The 18,712-nt window shown below is 37.1% G+C and overlaps 1 protein-coding gene across 4 annotated transcripts in view; it reads right to left on the reverse strand.

Moving 5' to 3' along the window:
* CCDC66 (coiled-coil domain containing 66) overlaps nucleotides 1–18,154 on the reverse strand; it is a 62,162-nt gene extending 44,008 nt beyond the window's left edge. For 2 of the 4 annotated variants that reach the window (XM_055079839.1, XM_055079838.1), the window contains exons 1-7: nucleotides 18,060–18,154; nucleotides 16,039–16,103; nucleotides 15,337–15,362; nucleotides 8,879–9,326; nucleotides 7,090–7,255; nucleotides 6,805–6,908; nucleotides 5,239–5,396 (exon numbers count right to left, since the gene is read on the reverse strand). In XM_055079839.1, the coding sequence (XP_054935814.1) occupies nucleotides 5,239–5,396; nucleotides 6,805–6,908; nucleotides 7,090–7,255; nucleotides 8,879–9,326; nucleotides 15,337–15,362; nucleotides 16,039–16,103; nucleotides 18,060–18,070 (978 nt within the window). In that variant the 5' untranslated portion in view covers nucleotides 18,071–18,154. The remainder of the gene's footprint in view (nucleotides 1–5,238; nucleotides 5,397–6,804; nucleotides 6,909–7,089; nucleotides 7,256–8,878; nucleotides 9,327–15,336; nucleotides 15,363–16,038; nucleotides 16,104–18,059) is intronic. The other 2 variants (XM_024123898.3, XM_024123896.3) reach the window with 2 other exon arrangements.
* Between the last annotated feature and the right edge of the window lie 558 nt (nucleotides 18,155–18,712).

Consider the following 18,712-nt stretch of genomic DNA (forward strand, 5'->3'; position numbering starts at 1 on the left):
CTGGGCATATACCCTGAGAAAACCATAATTCAAAAAGAGTCATGTACCACAATGTTCATTGCAGCTCTATTTACAATAGCCAGGACATATAGGCAACCTAAGTGTCCATCGACAGATGAATGGATAAAGAAGATGTGGCACATACATACAATGGAATATTACTCAGCCATAAAAAGAAATGAAATTGAGTTATTTGCAGTGAGGTGGATGGACCTAGAGTCTGTCATACAGAGTGAATAAGTAAGAGAAAAATAAATACCGTATAACTAACATATATATGTGGAATCTTAAAAAAAAAAAAAAAAGGTTCAGAAGAACCTAAGGGCAGAACAGGAATAAAGACGCAGATGTAGAGAATGGACTTGAGGACACAGGGAGGGGGAAGGGTAAGCTGGGATGAAGTGAGAGAGTGGTATGGACTTATATATACTACCAAATGTAAAATAGATAACTAGTGGGAAGCAGTTGCATAGCACAGGGAAATCAGCTCAGTGTTTTGTGACCACCTAGAGAGGTGGAATAGGGAGGGTGGGAGAGAGACGCAAGAGGGAGGAAATATGAGGACGTATGTATATGTACAGTTGATTCACTTTGTTATAAAGCAGAAACTAACACACCATTGTAAAGCAATTATACTCCAATAAAGATGTTAAAAAAAAAATGGACAAAGGACTTATAGACATCTCTCCAAAGAAGATATACAGATGGCCAATAAGCACATGAAAAAATGCTCAACATCACAAATCATTAGGGAAATGTAAATCAGAACTAAAATGTGACACCACTCCACATCCATTAAGATGGCTATCAACCAAAAAAAAAGTAAAAAAGAAAAGAACAAGTGTTGGTGAAGATGTAGAGAAATCAGAACCCTTGTGCACTGCTGATGGGAATGCACAATGGTGCAGGAGCTGTGGAAACAGTATAATAATTAAAAATAAAATTATCAAATTAAAACTGGTAAACATTTAACATAAAAATACATAAAATCTCCATATGATCCAGCAATTTCACTTACAGGTATATACCCAAAAGATTTGCAAATACAGACTTGGAAAGATTATCTGTACATCAAGGTTCATAACAGCATTATTCCCAATAGCCAAAAGGTGGTAAAAACTCAAATGTCCATCAACATTTGGATGAATGGATAAACAAAATGTAGTGTCATACATAAAGTGGAATATTTTCAGCCTTAAAAAGGAATGGAATTCTGATACATGTTTACAACATGGATGAGCCCTGAAAACATTAAGTGAAATCTGTCAGACACAAAAGGACAAATATTGTGTTAGTCCACTTAAACATACTGAGAATAATCAAATTCATAGAGACAGAAAGTAGAATAGTGGTTGCCAGGGGCTAAGGGGAGGGAGAAATGGGGAGTTACTATTTAATGGGTAGTTTCAGTTTGGAATGATTAAAAAATTCTGGAGATGGATAGTGGTGATGGTTGCAAGACAGTGTGAATGCACTTAATGCCACTTAACTGTACACTTAAAAATGATTAAAATGGTAAATTTTATGTTATGCATACTTTACCACCATAAAAGGGTAAATTTTATGTTATGTATATTTCACCACCAAATTTTTACCACCAAAAATTAAGAGGAATTTTTTGTTGGCTAACTGCAGAACTATGGTCTGGTGGTAGCAATAAGAAGCTAGTAGAATGATAACCTCACTTTCTATCCCATGTTAGACAGTATGCTAGAATATAATCCCTTCACTTAAGAGGCTTTCCAGGAAGGGGTAGTCATTAGGGAAAGACAAGGTTTCATGGAGGTGAGGTATTCTCACAAAGGCTGAGGCTGTAAGTAAATTTCTTAGAAACACAAAAAGAAATTTTAAGCTGCACAGTGTTAAAAAAAATGTTTGGGTTGAACAATACAGGAAAGAGAATACAGGGCCATTCAACTGGGGGAGGGGAGTAAGACTGAGAATCAAGAAGAGGAGAGAGGAAAGGAAGATGGTGAGAGGATTGACTCTTAGCAGCCTCAGGGTTCAGAATGGACCTGTGCTTTGTAAATTATAACTAGAGCAAACTTTCATTAAACACTTGTTATATGTCAGCCACTGTCTTACACACTTTATATGCATTACCTCATGTTTTAACAAAATTGGCCTTGATGATTCTGCTTGCAACTAAATTTCTCTTCCTCTCAATTACATGAAGAGGTTAACTTAATATTCAAATAATATAAATGGTTGTAGCTGTGGCTGGGATTTATGAAACCAACTGCTTTCAGGTATTTAAAGGGGGATTTTTTTGTTACAGTTCATGTCCCCCCAGTAGCACCTCTCCATTATCTTACAGCATTCACACATAAATACATAAAAACTACATTTAAACAGTAAAAATATGCAAAGATAACCATACTCTAATCCTTGGTTGTCCAACCCTGGATTTAGTATATGATTTCCTTTCTAGTCTTTCTCCCATCCCCAACCCCTATCTCTGACTCCAAAATATAAATAACTTTACTGGTTTTCTAGATTATTTTTGTAAAACATGACGCATGCTATCTTTAAAAAAAAAAAAAAAGCAAAAAAACTAAAAGTCACCTTAAACGGTTAATTCTTTATTTGCATTAACAATCATAGTATGGGTTACTCCCAGATAATAAATGACCTAAAAAGCCATGCAAAATAAGCAATAATAAATGATATGCTAACACTTCAACTGACATTTCGGTAACAGAAATACCTAATATTTTTAGCATTAAAGTTTTTTTAATCCTAATGTTGAAAAGTAAATAAACTTACAACTGATTCTCAACAACATCATGAGTAGTTTTATCTGCAGTTTTTAGTAGTATGTGCATGCATCAATTTCTAAACTTTAAAAACTTAGAATTATCATCCAGAACTACAGAGTTTTCCAAAATAACTTCTAGCAAGACTAATTTATTGCCTTTTAACATTTGGTCAAAGTGCTTTTGGGAACAAAGAAAAACGTAATTCATATTTCATTCCTTTTGTTAACGTAAAATTATCAACAGACTATAAACTGATGTAGGCTAGTCAGTCCTATATGGAGCAGAACAAGCTGCCATGCAAACAATCTAACTGGCGGGGTTCTATAAGAACTCTACCAGTACTGAAAATGTCTACCACCAGAATCATACCTTTAGGTTACTGCCTTATTTTCAGAATACATTTGTTAAAATGTAAATGTTCATTAGGAAGGAAAAAAAGAAATAGTTAATAACTTTTTTAAAATTTAAGGAGCGGGGCTTCCCCAGTGGCACAGTGGTTAAGAATCTGCCTGCCCAGTATTTACAACAGCCAGGACATGGAAGCAACCTAAATGTCCATTGACAGATGAATGGATAAAGAAGATATGACACATATATACTATGGAATATTACTCAGCCATAAAAAGAAATGAAATTGAGTTATTTGTAGTGAGGTGGATGGACCTAGAGTCTGTCATACAGAGTGAATAAGTCAGAAAAAGAAAAACAAATACTGCATGCTAACACATATATATGGAATCTTAAAAAAAAAAAAAAAAAAAAGGTTCTGATGAACCTAGGGGCAGGACAGGAATAAAGAATGGACTTGACACGGGGCGGGGAAGGGTAAGCTGGGATGAAGTGAGAGAGTAGCACTCACATATATACACTACCAAATGTAAAACAGCTAGCTAGTGGGAAGCAGCTGCATAGCACAGGGAGATCAGCTCGGTGCTTCGTGACCACCTAGAGGGGTGGGATAGGGAGGGTAGGAGGGAGACGCAAGAGGGAGGGAATATGGGGATATGTGTATACATATAGCTGATTCACTTTGTTATACAGCAGAAACTAACACAACATTGTAAAGCAATTATACTCCAATAAAGATGTTAAAAAAAAAAAAGAATCCGCCTGCCAATGCAGGGGACACGGGTCTGAACCCTGGTCCAGGAAGATCCCACATGCCGCGGAGCAACTAAGCCCGTGCACCACAACTACTGAGCTTACGCCCCAGAGCCCGCAAGCCACAACTACTGAGCCCATGCGTCACAACTACTGAAGCCCGCGTGCCTAGAGCCCGTGCTCTGCAACATGAGAAGCCACCACAATGAGAAGCCCAAGCACCGCAACGAAGAGCAACCCCCGCTCACTGCAACTAGAGAAAGCCCGCGCAGCGAAGACCCAATGCAGCCAAAAATAAAATCAATAAATTTTTAAAAAAAATTTAAAGAGCATACTGCACTCGATAAAAATTAACTGGTAATTTAAAAGAGTATTTAGACTCACTTCTTCAAGGAAAATACGTTATATAGTCATCAAGTACTAAAGGGCTTATATATTCAAAGTAATGACATTTAGAACTTAACTCTAAAATCTGACTAGCTCTAGGTAGTGAGTGCCCATCAGCCTGGATCACCATTACCTGATTGGGAGACTGTGACAGAATGCTAGAATAGCTAGCAGAAGTCTAAAAACAAAAAGAAAAACAGGGGCACTTTTTGTCTAGTATTAAATACATGCAAAATTTAAAGGTCCCCAAAGCACTACCCGAGGGACACATGGTAATATACTTATGTTTGATAAGCAATCACTTATGTTTGATTTGATAACCTTGTAGTAGATACCACATGGTCAGTGGTAGAGTTTTGTGGTGATCTATAACATCGTGGACCTCTTTTATAGGAGCCTAAAGGAGGTGCCAGGGGACTTTACACTCACCTACTAACATAGTAAGACTATTTACAGAATGCAAACAGAGTAGCTGAGGTCATAATTTAATTCAAAATAACGTTGTTTTAAAATACCATATGAAAAGTGAGTTTTAAAAAAATGAATAAGCTTCAAAAATAAGCTTTATGAGGGACTTCCCTGGTGGCACAGTGGTTAAGAATCTGCCTGCCGATGCAGGAGACACAGGTTCGAGCCCTGGTCGGGAAAGATCCCACATGCCGTGCAGCAACTAAGCCCGTGCACCACAACTACGGAGGCTGTGCTCTAGAGCCTGTGAGCCACAACTACTGAAGCCCGTGAGCCTAGAACCCATGCTCCACAACAAGAGAAGCCACTGAAATGAGATGCCCGTGCACCGCAACGAAGAGTAGCCCCTGCTCACCACAACTAAAGAAAAGCCTGCGTGCAACAACAAAGACCCAATGCAGCCATAAATAAATAAATTTATTTTTTAAAAAATAAGCTGTTATGATATAAACAAGGTTTAGCATTAAAAAATTGCAGTTAAGGTATCTTATATTCCATAAGTGCCTGATTTTGATACTTTTACCTTAGCCTGATCAAGAATTTGAAGTTTTTCCCATACTATTTTATCACTTTCAGATTTTTTCCATGGATTATTCCATTTTTCAGAAGCTTCTTTTTCTTTCTTCTTTAAAGCAACCTGTTCATCTGTAAATAATGTCCTTTTTAAAAAATATACAAAAACTGTAAAAAAAAAATGATGTAAACAAATCATGACCTTCTTAAAGAGTGCAGATTCCAACACAGATCAAAACTGTTTCTTAGGAAGGAGATTAACTCACAAGACAGAGAAGAATTTTAAGGATATGGAATAAAAGAAAATGTTTAATCAGAACCAAATTTAAGTATGGCATAAATGGATATAAAAATGTTTGTTTTACTACAATTATAAATAAGGAGCAATTTTTTCAGAACATATTTTATATTATGCTAATTATTATGAGGTTCTACTCTACAGTAATGTTCATTTAATTATTACTAAAAGGCTTAAAAGCTAGAACTCTGGAGTCTGAGAACCCCGGCGTCAAATTCAGGTTCAACCACTTCCCGGCTGTGTGACTGTGGGCAAAATGATGTTCATCCCTCTAAGCCCCATTTTTTATTCTGTGAAATCAAAGTAATAATAGCACCTATTTTCAGTATAGGGCCTCACACAAAGTAAATATTTAATAAATGTCAGCCATTATTATTTATAACTGCTGAAAAGTAAAGTACATAAAATCATGTGTCCAAATTTGTACCGAAAAAACATTTAAAGCTGCAATTATGATATAAAACACATCAGATCTCCAAACCTTCTGATACTGCTACCATACATTTAATTTCTTTATTATTCTATTACTTTGACTTCCAACATCAATTCATTCCCTATTTCTTCGCTTATCTCTTTTTCTGTATCACCTGTCCTGGAAGGGTTGTGACTAACTGGCAGGACTCTCCAGTTCACTGGACAGTGAATCCCATCTTCATGCTTTTAGTACAACTATTCCTAAGTACAACTATTACCTCGTGTATTTTCCAAACTCTGATACCTGCACCCTAAGTCTAGTCCAAGAAGTAACAGGAGTTTCTTAGTTATTATCTTACTTACCTTAAGACCCTACTTAACAGAAATTATGACTTTTTCTGTTATGATGTCTACAGACTGAAAAAAAGAAATAAGCTTATTTTTGTATGGGATATACTGATTGATATCATATTGATGATTCTTGATTAGAATGTTTTAATTTTTAAACAATTATTTTAAAATAAAACCATCTTTAACCCATAAAATTTCTGTAATGGAAAAATATGAAAATGGATTCTCAGGAAATGAGAAATGTTTAGGAATCTTTGAGCTCCAGAAGGATACTGATGATATTAATGTTCATCTGTGGCTTTTGGTGCACACCACAGAGCAGCAAACAAAAAGATATAACATAAGGGAATGTGAAATCACAAAGTTTCTTATGCCATTTGCAGAGAACTGTTCTAGATGGTGAATGTTATAAAACAAGGTTTTTGATAATATCATACTGCAAGATGTACTTCATCCTCAATATACATTCCTTAAGCCAACAAAACTATAATAAAAGGTGCAATAATTACCTACCAAGCTCTTTCCTCCACTGGGCTTTTTTTGCTTCCAACAAACCTCTATCACGTTCTCTTTCTCCCAGAGTACTGAATATGTCAGCTGGTTTCCATATATTCTCTCTAAGACAAGACACAAAGAATAACAGAAACCTTACCATATGCTTCTATACAACTTACTCCATAAATATTAAGTAATAAACTTTTAAATAGCTCTAGTCTTCAGAGTAAATATTTCACATACAAGGAAAAGTAAAACCATATTCCCAAGATGACCCCACAACAACAGATGTGAGTTACATACGTGGCAATTTTCTGCTCATACTGATTAGATGTCACCTGATTTTCATTTACAACAGACTTTTTTTCATCCTGAACAGATGAAATGGCCTCAGTTTTTTGCGGAAGTCCCATAATGTTCTTATCCTTTGGCTGATCAGGAATACTGTTTAAATTTAGACTATACTGACCTAGAAGGTAAAATGCATGTTTTAAAATTAATACTAAAATTACATCTATTATAATATCTTATCTTGATACAGTTACGCAGTTTTAAAAAACACAGCTTTACACATCATCTAATTAATCACCTCTCACAGCAGTCCTTGCAGTGCGTATTACAAGTCCCTTTTTGTCAAAAAAGGAAACTGAGCCTCAGAGGTTAAATGGCCCAGAGGTATGGCCATAGCCATACAAACTTTTGTTTCAAATAAGAAAACAACGACCAAAAAAACCTCCATTTACTCTTGCCAACAACACTTTTACAAATAATATAAATGATAATACAAATCACAACTTAAAGGAGAATAAATGCAAACAGCTTTATAAAAAACTCATTACCTTGCCCTTATTTTTCTCATTTACCTGGGAAAGCAATCAGTGATGAACTTTTCCATGGACCACTGTCTCTATATCCCAGCTCTATCTATTCCAAATGTTTTACACAGGGCTCATATGCTTCGCTCAAAAATCCCTCAATGTGATAGTTCTCCCAATGGAGAGAAAGCATATCTAATATGCAGGTCATTATATGATTAGGCAAATTCTGCTTTTAACTTTGTTGATATCATCTCTCATTACGCCTAGTAAGTTTTTATTCTTTGTTCTCTGAGCTAGAATTCTAGCCTTAAAGATAAAAGTTAGCTCCCTGACTTTACAAAGAATAATCTATACCAAGAGAAGGCAAATGACTCCATTTTGAGGCCCTTGGGAGTGCTAAGGAGCTACCTGGTCCCCAGACCAGTTGTGGGGCCTCTTCTTGGTAACTGTTTATTTTATTTTTATTTATTTCACAGTTGCTTGACAAAATTTTAATAATATTTCTATTCAAAGTCACAATTCCTTAGCTCAAAGCTGAAACTAGAAGGTTTTAAAAAACATAATACAATACCCTGACTAGTAAAATAGAAGGCATATAATACGCCACTACTTCTCTCACTGTTGTGGTCTCTCCCGTTGCAGAGCACAGGCTCCGGACGTGCAGGCTCAGCGGCCATGGCTCACCGGCCCAGCCGCTCCGCGGCATGTGGGATCCTCCCAGACCAGGGCACGAACCCATGTCCCCTGCTCGGCAGGCGGACTCTCAACCACTGCGCCACCAGGGAAGCCCAGTGTTGCCAATTCTTAGCAAGGATTGACAGTCAGGAAGGGCAAAAGCCGGGGCCAGGAAAATAATCTTTTTCAGCAACTAATGCCCAATCTTCATAGCAAAATTCCCTCGTTGTTCATTAGAAATACAATAGCAATTTTTTAGAACATTTTACATAATTAGTTTTCATGTAAGTAAAGCCTCCTACCTTCCAAAATTAGTACAATAGTTTTCTGTACTAAAATCTAGAATCCACAGAAACTGGGTTTCTTAAGGCCAGGGTACGTGAGAATAATATTCTGAGCATTAACCCTAAAACATGGCATATTTTAACTACAAAAATAATTCTGCCTATGAGAATGTTTTCTAAACAAATATTTATTTTAAAACATTGTTACATGTTAAACTAGAATTTAAGAGGCACAGTTACGTAAAATCCAATGAAACTCAAATCCTAAAACTTACATATTGATAAAATTAATATTAAAACTTCAAAAAATCTTACTTGTTTCCTCCTTCTTTCCATTCTCAGTCAGGGAAGCTAATTTATTTCCTTGGTTTACAGTCATCAAAATCTGTTGTAGTTGGTCTTGTGTTAGACACACCAAACTGCTCTTCACATTTTCAGCTGTGATGTGCTTTGTGCAAGGCTTCTGTTTAGCTACTACAAATGCATTTATGCTGTTTCTAGTCTTCTGCATATTAGGGGTTGCAGGTGAAATTTCTTTCTGGATATGAAGATGGTCTTTATCTGCATACTGCTTGCATAAATCCTTAGTGGGTGAAAAAGCCATACTATTTTTTTCACTTTTTGCCAATGAAGTTTCTGAACCAATTCTCTTCTTCTGCGAAAGTTTTTCACTCCTGACACAAGTATTTTGTGATTTCAGAATGTATCCAGTTTGTTTATTTCTTAAAGGGCTTTTTGCAATTTTGGTCTTATTTCCCATCTGCTAAAACACCAGAAATTTATTCTTTACAAGAGCCCACGAAAAATCAACAATTATCTTTATATAATCAGTGATAAGTCAGGCTTCGAAACTTTTTTTTTCTCATTTTGCTAGTTAGATAATATACCCATAAGAAACTAACACTTAACCTTCGCAAATCTTCACTTGAAAGCTTCATTAACAACTGGAATTATTTTATTTCAGGATAATGAAGATTACAAAACAACTTTTATTCTAGGTGTTTACAGTCCATTCTGTTTCAGCTTTGAATCTCATGTCATGATTCTAACACCCACACTACCTTTCTTTACAGGCATTTATACACCTGTAGGTTACTAGCCCTTATTTCTTGAATAACTTAGCTTGTGGGTCACCATCCCTCTCTCTAACCTAACTCCTGTCTTAACTACCCGTAACTGTAATCCCTCCATCTCTATTTCAATAAGAACCTCCAGTCATAGGCCTTAGCATTAGTTAGTGCCTCTACTTGGGACATTATTCCTTCAGATTTTACAATGGCTCATTCACTCACCACGTTCAAATCTTGGCTCAACATCACTGGCTCAGTGAGATCTTCTCTGAACACCCTATTAAAAATTGCAGGCTTCCTGCTCTAACTTCACTCCCACCTCCCTAGCACTCCCCACTTTCCCAAGGCTACCGTGCCCCTGAAATGACCGTGCCCTTTTCCCTTTCTCTCATGTTTCTCGATAGCACTTTTTTCCTGTAATATTCTATATTTATTTTGATTATTTTCTGCCCATTCCACCTTTTTATAAATTTATTAATTTATCTTTGGCTGCATTGGGTCTTCGTTGCCGTGCACAAGCTCTCTCTAGCTGTGGCGAGCACGGATACTCTTCATTGAGGTGCATGGGCTTCTCATTGCAGTGGCTTCTCTCGTTGCGGAGCGTGGGCTCTAGGCGTGCGGGCTTCAGTAGTTGTGGCTCGCGGGTTCTAGAGCGCAGGCTCAGTAGTTGTGACGCACAGGCTTAGTTGCTCTGCGGCATGTGGGGTCTTCCCAGACCAGGGATGGATCCCGTGTCCCCTGCACTGGCAGGCAGATTTTTAATCACTGCGCCACCAGGGAAGTTCCCACCTTTTTCTAACATAAACTCTACAGGGCAGAGATTTTTGTTTGCTTTGTCTACTGCTGTGTCCCCAGTATCTGAACAGTGAGTGGAACAGGGGAGGTTTCAGTAAATTTTTTGTTAAATTACTATCTCCAACCATACCATTTTAAAGACTGAATTCTTTACCTCTCTCCCCCAAATTAGCTCCCCTTTCCAAAATATCTTATTTCTGTAGCACTGTTGTTCTAATCTTTCAGACCAGCAAGGAGTCATCTTTGACTCTTTATCCTCCTTCACGGTCTTCTTTAGCTTACCAGCAAGTACTGGTCATTTCTTCCTTCCAAATATCTTTTTCTCCCCCTTTTACATGACAATACACCTAAATTCAGGTTTTCATTACCACACTACTGATTACAGCTTATCTCAAATCTATCCCACTGTACATTTCTGCAAACCCATCTAACATGAAATAATTCAACAGTCATTCAATAAATACTAAGTGTTGCTTTTTAGGTGATCAACACTATGGGAAAGATATTGGAGGTATAAAATGAGTAAGACAAGATTCTTGTTATCAAGGAGTGGGGTAGATGCCACATGGCTTTCATCTGGCTTATCATATTCCAAATGTCCTTGTCTTTCAAAAATGACATAATACACAACCACACTTTGACCAATGAATCAACCCCATTTTACGTTTCTTTTCAAAATGTACCTGTATTATCAGTAGTAAAATCTCTTTATTACCCTCTTCACCTCACCTATATCCTTTCATTCTAGGCTTTAGACTTTTGATAATACCAATACCACAATCTAAAATGCCCTTTTACCCTCCTATCTCTGTGGCTATTTTTATATAACTAACTCTAAATGAGAGGTGGAGAATTTAAATACCTACTGTAAATTAGCCTGGGTGGGAACTAGGATAACTGAAGAGCACTTTTCTGTCTAAAGGAGGCAGCCACCCCTCAGAAGCAGCCTACATTGCCAAAGAGGAATCTGAGTCTACTTGCTAGATCATCCAGTATTTCAAGAGAACCGAGAATGCCATATTTTACCTTAAAAGTTCCATTTTTTAGACACTCACAATTCATTCTAGTTTTTGAAAACCATTGTGTGAATTAGGCAAATTATCAGCAGACTGCATATAGGTTACAGAGCTAAACTCTACCACCCCAGACTCCAACGACTACAGCTATTACTAATCCTACCCTTCTTTGACTCATACTGACATTTTTGGGATCATTAACAGCTGAGTATTTCATTTCTCTAATCAGTTTCTCACTCAAACTGCTAAGAAGTGTAGTGTATTCCCTAAACGTATCTTAAAAGTCTCTCACTTTTGTCCCCTTCTTTCCATTCTGCTAGCCACCATGCTTCAGGGTCTCATAAGACTCTCCCTGGACTAATATAATTGGCCTTTAAGTAGTGTCCCTGTTATGATAATCTGTCCTTCACAGAATTGCCTGAAGCCCTTTTCTACAACACAAATCATATCTAGTCTACTTTTCAAAAATTCTTTAATGCTCCCTACATGCAAATCAAATAAGTTCAAACCCTCCGTGTATACATTTAAACACCTCATGATTGTAACCACCCTCCCTAAGTTTTATGTTCTACATTCCCTGCTGATATACACACCATCCCCCAAATGCAAATTGTTTTGTACCTTGGTATTTTTGCCCACTATTTTCTCTGAGTTTAGAATATACAACTCTTCTTTCACTATGAAAATCTCCTTCACCTTTTAAGTTCTAATTAAAGTGTCACCTCATTTATGAGGCATTCCCTGTCTCCTTGAACCACAAAGACCTGCTTTCCACAGTTTTCTTCTTTTTATAACCCTAGTATGGCACACATTTTATTCTACTTGTATTATATAGTTATTTACCTGACTGACACCCCTGCTTCTAGGAAACATGGACTAGGTTTTACTCCATTTTTCTCTCACAGTCACAGAACAAATAAAGCCAAGAATGGAGCTGTACACACATATGGAGTTTTACACCTGCAGTAAATCCTTGTTAAACAGAAACCTATTAATTGGAGCTCCAATTTAACTAGAACTATTTTGCCACATTCCACTTAAATCAGAAGTAACATACAGAAAAAGTCATCTAAAAATTATGTAATAAAAAAAGGGGGGTAGCAATGTCTGGCATGAGATCAATATACATGCAGCTCAATCCTGAATATGTTTGTAGCTTAATGCCAGAGAAGAGCAATGAGTGGAGGCAGCAGAAAAATCCATGAACTACCAAATAAATATTCAATTATGTTCAGGTTAATTAACAGGAAAAAGCAATCTAGCCCAAATAATTTCTCAAGTGTTTAATGGATTAGATGAATTTTAATACATCAAATAGGTCTTCACATCATAAACATTTTTATGTAGCATTCTGCTCTCTTACCTAGTTTTGATTGTACCAGTACTTTTCCTAATATTAAAAAAATATAAACGAAGACAGCGTCCAATGCATTTAACGCTGGCCGACTTCACAACTTATATGGGGCCAGGATCCCAATGCCAGAAAGAATCAGAGAAGATTAACATTTTAAAATATAAAATGTGCTACCTAGCACTAACATTGTATACATCTTTTAGTGTGTTACTATTCTGACTCTCACACATAGAAATACCTGCGAAAATTTTAAGATGTTTTATATTTCAACTAATTGTGAGATAATTTTGAGTTTAGAATTTAAAAATTACCCATGACACTGAATCATTAATATTTCTCTCATTTACCTTCCTATAAAAGCTTAAGAAATTAGACTGGTAACCATCTTTACTTCATATTTACTACCACAGATTAAAGAAAAGTACAGGAGAGATTTTAAAAGAATTAAAGTACTCCGACCACAGTTTGTTAAACTTGATGATGATGAGATAAGAGTTCAGTGTTTAAAGAGCACACTATGTACATGACAGTAATTCAACCTGTGAGGAAGAGGAAAAACAGAAATGTAGGTAGTATAGTCACTTAGGAGCTTATCCCAGGAGAAGAAAAGCACTATGATGAGTGAATTCATGAATAACTTACAGAAAAGAGAATTCAACATATAGCTACAGAACTGTGAGATTTTGGAAACTAAAAAACTGATTAAAACAAAAAAAGGAAGACAGCACTACTGTTTTTGGTTTTTGTCTTCTGTGAAGAGCAAAGAAAGAAATAAGCATCTCAGGAACCTCTATAAATAAGGGAAGAGAAGCTCCTTGAAATAAAGTCAATATAGAAAGGAGATTCAGGTTGCATCAGTATTTTTTCCCAGCTTTACTGAGATTTAACTGACCATTAAAAATTATATATATTTAAGGTGTAAAATTTGATGATTTGATATATGTATACACTGTGAAATAATCACCACAATCAAGCTAATTAACATACCCATCACTTCACATAGTTACCATGCATCAGTATTTTGGAGTCCCAAAAGCAAGAGAAATAAACCCAAACAATCTGCTTTAAGACAATAAATAATTTAAGATCAACATCAGCAGAGACTTACTAGTTACTTTGGAAAGAAGAATCCTAGAATAACAAAATCCCTAAACTGCTAAAAGAATTTTGTAATGATTCTACCAAAAGTCCAAGACTAGTAACTTTGTTTATTACAGGCATAAAAGGGGATCTCCATATGTTCTAAGTTGGTTAAAAAGATAATGAAATGTCTTCACAAACGAAGTGACCATAGCACATCCATTAAGGACACAATCGAAGAGGGAACATGTGCGAGAGAATTGAGTTCAGGTGAAGATAAAAAAAAAACTATGTGTAATAGTTGATTTCTATCTAGGAGCATGAAAAGGAGCACTGTATTTGTTAATGTGACTCAAATAAGAACAGTTAGTTACAATATTTTAATAGGGCAGGGTTAGGAAAAAACTATACAAACTGTATTCTGTGATTAAGGGAACACACAGGGTACGTATATACTGTGTATGTGTATGTATGTATGTGTGTGTGTGTGTGTGTGTGTGCATATAATAATTTTTATAGGTAGCTTGTGGAATTACTCTGACCAGCATTACCCATTTATCAAGTAACTGACATGTTGGGTTCTCAAGCAACTTCTCCACCTTGATTAAACCAGGAAGAAACAGCAAAGCCATCAAGGGTTCAGAGTTGAAGAGAAAAGGGCCACATCACCCAAACCAGTCTCTATTCAAGATATGGAAAGACAGACTTTAAGATGCTGCAAAATAAAATGGGCTACAGTAAGTTATAGAGGGGGAGAGTAGAAATTTCTGCTGCTTAGTGGAAAAAGAAATGGGAAACAAGAAAAGTAGTGGTATCAAAATTTTGAAGCAGTAATGTATTTTGTAGCAAAAGGCACTGTGGGTTCCTGATAAAGAAAAGTAATTTAAAAGGAAAACTATTATTTAGCTCAAGTGTAACCTCTTAGAGGAAGAAGCTAAATGCATGTAAGATTTTGTCAATTAAATACATCTTTTTGGTGTGGGAAAATGCAATTTGAGTATGAAAAAAAAATTTTTGCTTTAAAGTTTGACTATTTTTAAAGATGTCACGAGTTGCACTGTCCAGTACAGTAGCTATTAAATTTAAATTAAAAATCAAACAAGTGAATTAAAAATTCACTTCCTTAGTCACACTGGCCACATTCAAGTGCTTAATAACTACACATGGCTAGTGGCTGACTATCATATTGGACAGCACTGATTTTAGAACATTTCCATCACTGCACAAAGTGTTACTGGACAGAACTGATCTAGAGAAGTGAGTTCTAGGAGGCTTTTTAAACTGAAAAATTATTATTCCATTTCTGTAAAAGGACCAGCCTGAAAGTAAGGGTATAATAACTTTTCACCATCATTCCAAACCCTCTGTAACAGTTTGACAGGAATTATTTTCAAACCACTGTAAAGTAAACTGCATTTTACATTTGAAAACAAGTCAGGTCAAAGTCATTTGACTTACCTTTACAGAAATTTTTGATTTATGTTCTACAAAAGAAAAAAAAATTACTAAACTATCAACCGAACATACTAAGGCAGTCACAAAAGGAAATTTTAATTAACATTATTTTAAGAAGATATTAAGTAAAAATATTAACCCTCAAAGCATTAACTTTAGGTCCTGTCTGAGTGTTCTAACTTTTACAGTGTGGTTCAAGTATTTATATTTCATTTTTGTTTATTTTCCAAGGTAAAATTATAAACAGATCAGAGAAAAAGAAAATAATGTGAATGAAAAGAGTACCAAAGCATACTCTGAGCTTTAAAACTAAAACTAAAAATGACTTTAAAACTATGGTCTTATTATAAATTGAATTTTCTCAAACAATACATTCTTTACATGCACAGAACATAACTGCATAAGTTTTACCTAGATTATTCATTAGGCAATAAGCATATTTACTATATACAAATATAATAAAGAAACGTTACAAATGAAATATACTGGAACATTAAATTATATGAATAAATACTGACAGTGGTAAGCAATGATGTAATCTGACTTTACTTGGCTAAAAATAAATTTGAGGAAGTTAGGGAAAGCAGCTTTTTTTCAAAGTGTCATTTAAATATTCCACTACAAGCAAAAAATCTGTTAAACAACTACACATTTTTTGCAGGAATTTAAAAGTTATTATTTTAGATTTCTAGTAATATAGCATACCATATGGAGACAGTATTAGCTTGGTTTTTCCATCCAATAATTCAGTTTCAAGCTTTAAACCATCTCTGCAAAACAAAAGAAAGTTGTCTGTCATTTTTAAGAAACAGCAACATTTTAAATAGACAGAAATGCTCAGTTGAACCTTGAAAGTAAATTTGTTCTCCTGAATTTATAAAGGAATCTTGTAAATATTAAACCGTTCTTTTTTAAAAAAAATTTCTATGGATGTTCATTTTTCTTTTAAAAATTGATGTATAGTTGAAACCATTCTTTTAATTTAAAACACTTTCCAATTCAACATAAAATTAAAAACTTCGGGGCTTCCCTGGTGGCGCAGTGGTTGAGAGTCCGCCTGCCGATGCAGGGGACACGGGTTCGTGCCCCGGTCCGGGAGGATCCCGGCTGGGCCCGAGAGCCATGGCCGCTGAGCCTGCGCATCAGGAGCCTGTGCTCCGCAACGGGAAAGGTCACAACAGTGAGAGGCCCGCGTACCGCAAAAAAAAAAAAAAAAAAAAAAAATTCATGGAGAAAATTACTGAAACTTTCCAACAATACAAACAATTTATCATCTTTAATCTGAAACTTCCTTTTGTTACTGACAAGGAATAAATTAATCTGGTTATCGTAACATCATTTAGTGCTTCTAACTCTAGACTGGAAAAAATAATGCTGTTACAAAATTCCTCACCTATGTTAATGGAGCAAAACACATCTAGCTACCATTTATTAGCTTCATAATGGTCTCATGACTAACACATTCTACGGCTTGTTAGAGCAGTATTTGAAAATGAAGCTGTAAGATTGCCACCAGAGTTATTAACTGCTTGAGCATGGAGTTCTACTCTATTCTGAATATTTCAACTAATACATATTCACACTTAGTGACACTTTTGGAACTATCACAGCAATACATCTATAATAAACTTTGCCTGCTACACTTTATCTGTGTCAAACGCCAAGAGCACAAAGTAACAGTAGATACTACCAACGAAACTTGTACGTCTGTTAAGGTCCTAATAAAAATGCCACTGAAAACAAAAACAGCAGTACACACAGTTATTTTACTGTTTTAGTGAGAGAGTGAGAGAAAAGACGTACATCAATACATATCAACAGGGACAAAAATGACGTCCAAGAGACAAATTAAATCTCGCGGGCCAAAAAAAGGGAACACGAAATTTGCGGTGATGCTAAGGTTGGGGAAATCAAAGGATTTCAACTTACTAAGATAAAAACACCATAAAGAATGGCTTTTAAGGGTTTCCCGGTAGCACGGTTACAAACAGTTCATGTTTACGTTGGTGAAACTTAAGCAAAAGAAAGACCTTGAATGAAACCGTAAAGTACGTCTATTCACACTACCGCGTTGCAAACGCCTTCTGGGGCAGACTATCTTGTTTCTTATCCCTAGATCCTAGAACATAGACACCATTTGCTAAACGAGGTGCACGAACGTAAGTATGGTGACTTTTCATCTTCTTAAAATATCAAACTTCCCAGTGATGATAAACCACGCAACAGTCCTTTTTATTTACTCAACCACTACTTAATGAGGGCCTATGAGGTGCCAGGCACCGGTGATACACGACTCCCCGAGAAGCCTCGGCTCCGGGCACGTAGGCCGCTAAGCTCCTCTGGGCGCTCCCACACTGCAAAGAACCCCGAGACAGGGTCGCAAAGCACCAGGGCCTGGGCCAGGATTTCTCCCCAGGAAGCCGCTATGCTTTATCTCTCCACCTGCCCTCACTTTTTATCTCCTCTCACGCCTCTCCTTCCTCTCCCTCCTGAGGTAAATGAGGAAGCGGAAAGTAGGCACGAACAGTTTCGCGAGTTCTTAACTGGAAAACGGAAGGCTGCGGAGGCTGTAAAGGCCGACCCAGCCCCTCGCCCCCTCAACCTCAGGAAGCCGGGCACTGCTGCTTGGGGCGCCGCAGGCCTGGAAGGCTCCCTGCGAAGGACTCCAAGAGCCAACCCAGCCTCACCCGCTCTCCACGGACGACCACCTTCTCTCCGCAGCTTACCCTAAGTTCATGGCGCTACCGGCCGCGCTCTCCACAGGACGCTCAAGCCCCTTGTATACGTCGATTGCCGCCGCCGCTTAACAAGCGCCACGCCGATTGGATACAGTGATGCCGGCGAGCTGGGAGAGCGGGCCAATCAGGGTTGAGCGTGCGGGCGCTTGCGCTCAGCGGGGCGGGGCTGGTGGGGAGACCCTCTTGGTTCGCCCCACCTGGTCCTGACTCTAGAATGCTGGGGGTTCTTCGTTCCTCGGAGTTGTATCCCTTAGAGTTCACAGGGAGCTCTCAGAGAAGTGCCTCAGCTCAAGTGGAGGTGGCTGGTTAAGCAACTTGCCTGAGGTCTCTATCAAGCTATGTAACCCCAGAGCCCATGTTCCAATCTAGCGTTACATGAGTCTAACTCCTATTCATCCTTCAAATCTCAATTTAAACATCACTTCCTCCATGAAGCTCCTCTGGAATCCACTAGTGGGTAAATTAGGAACCCATTTTCTAGACTTCCCAGTCCCTGACCTTTCAATCACGGTACTAATACATTTCAGATCCTGTGTCAGAGTGAGCTTCAGAGGGGCAGAGTTGGTTTTTGACACCTATATACCCACAGCACCTGGAATTGAACAGTACGGACAGTAAATATTCGTTAAACGAATAAACAG

The sequence above is a fragment of the Physeter macrocephalus genome, chromosome 18 (assembly GCF_002837175.3).
Source record: "Physeter macrocephalus isolate SW-GA chromosome 18, ASM283717v5, whole genome shotgun sequence".
Lineage (NCBI taxonomy): Eukaryota > Metazoa > Chordata > Mammalia > Artiodactyla > Physeteridae > Physeter > Physeter macrocephalus.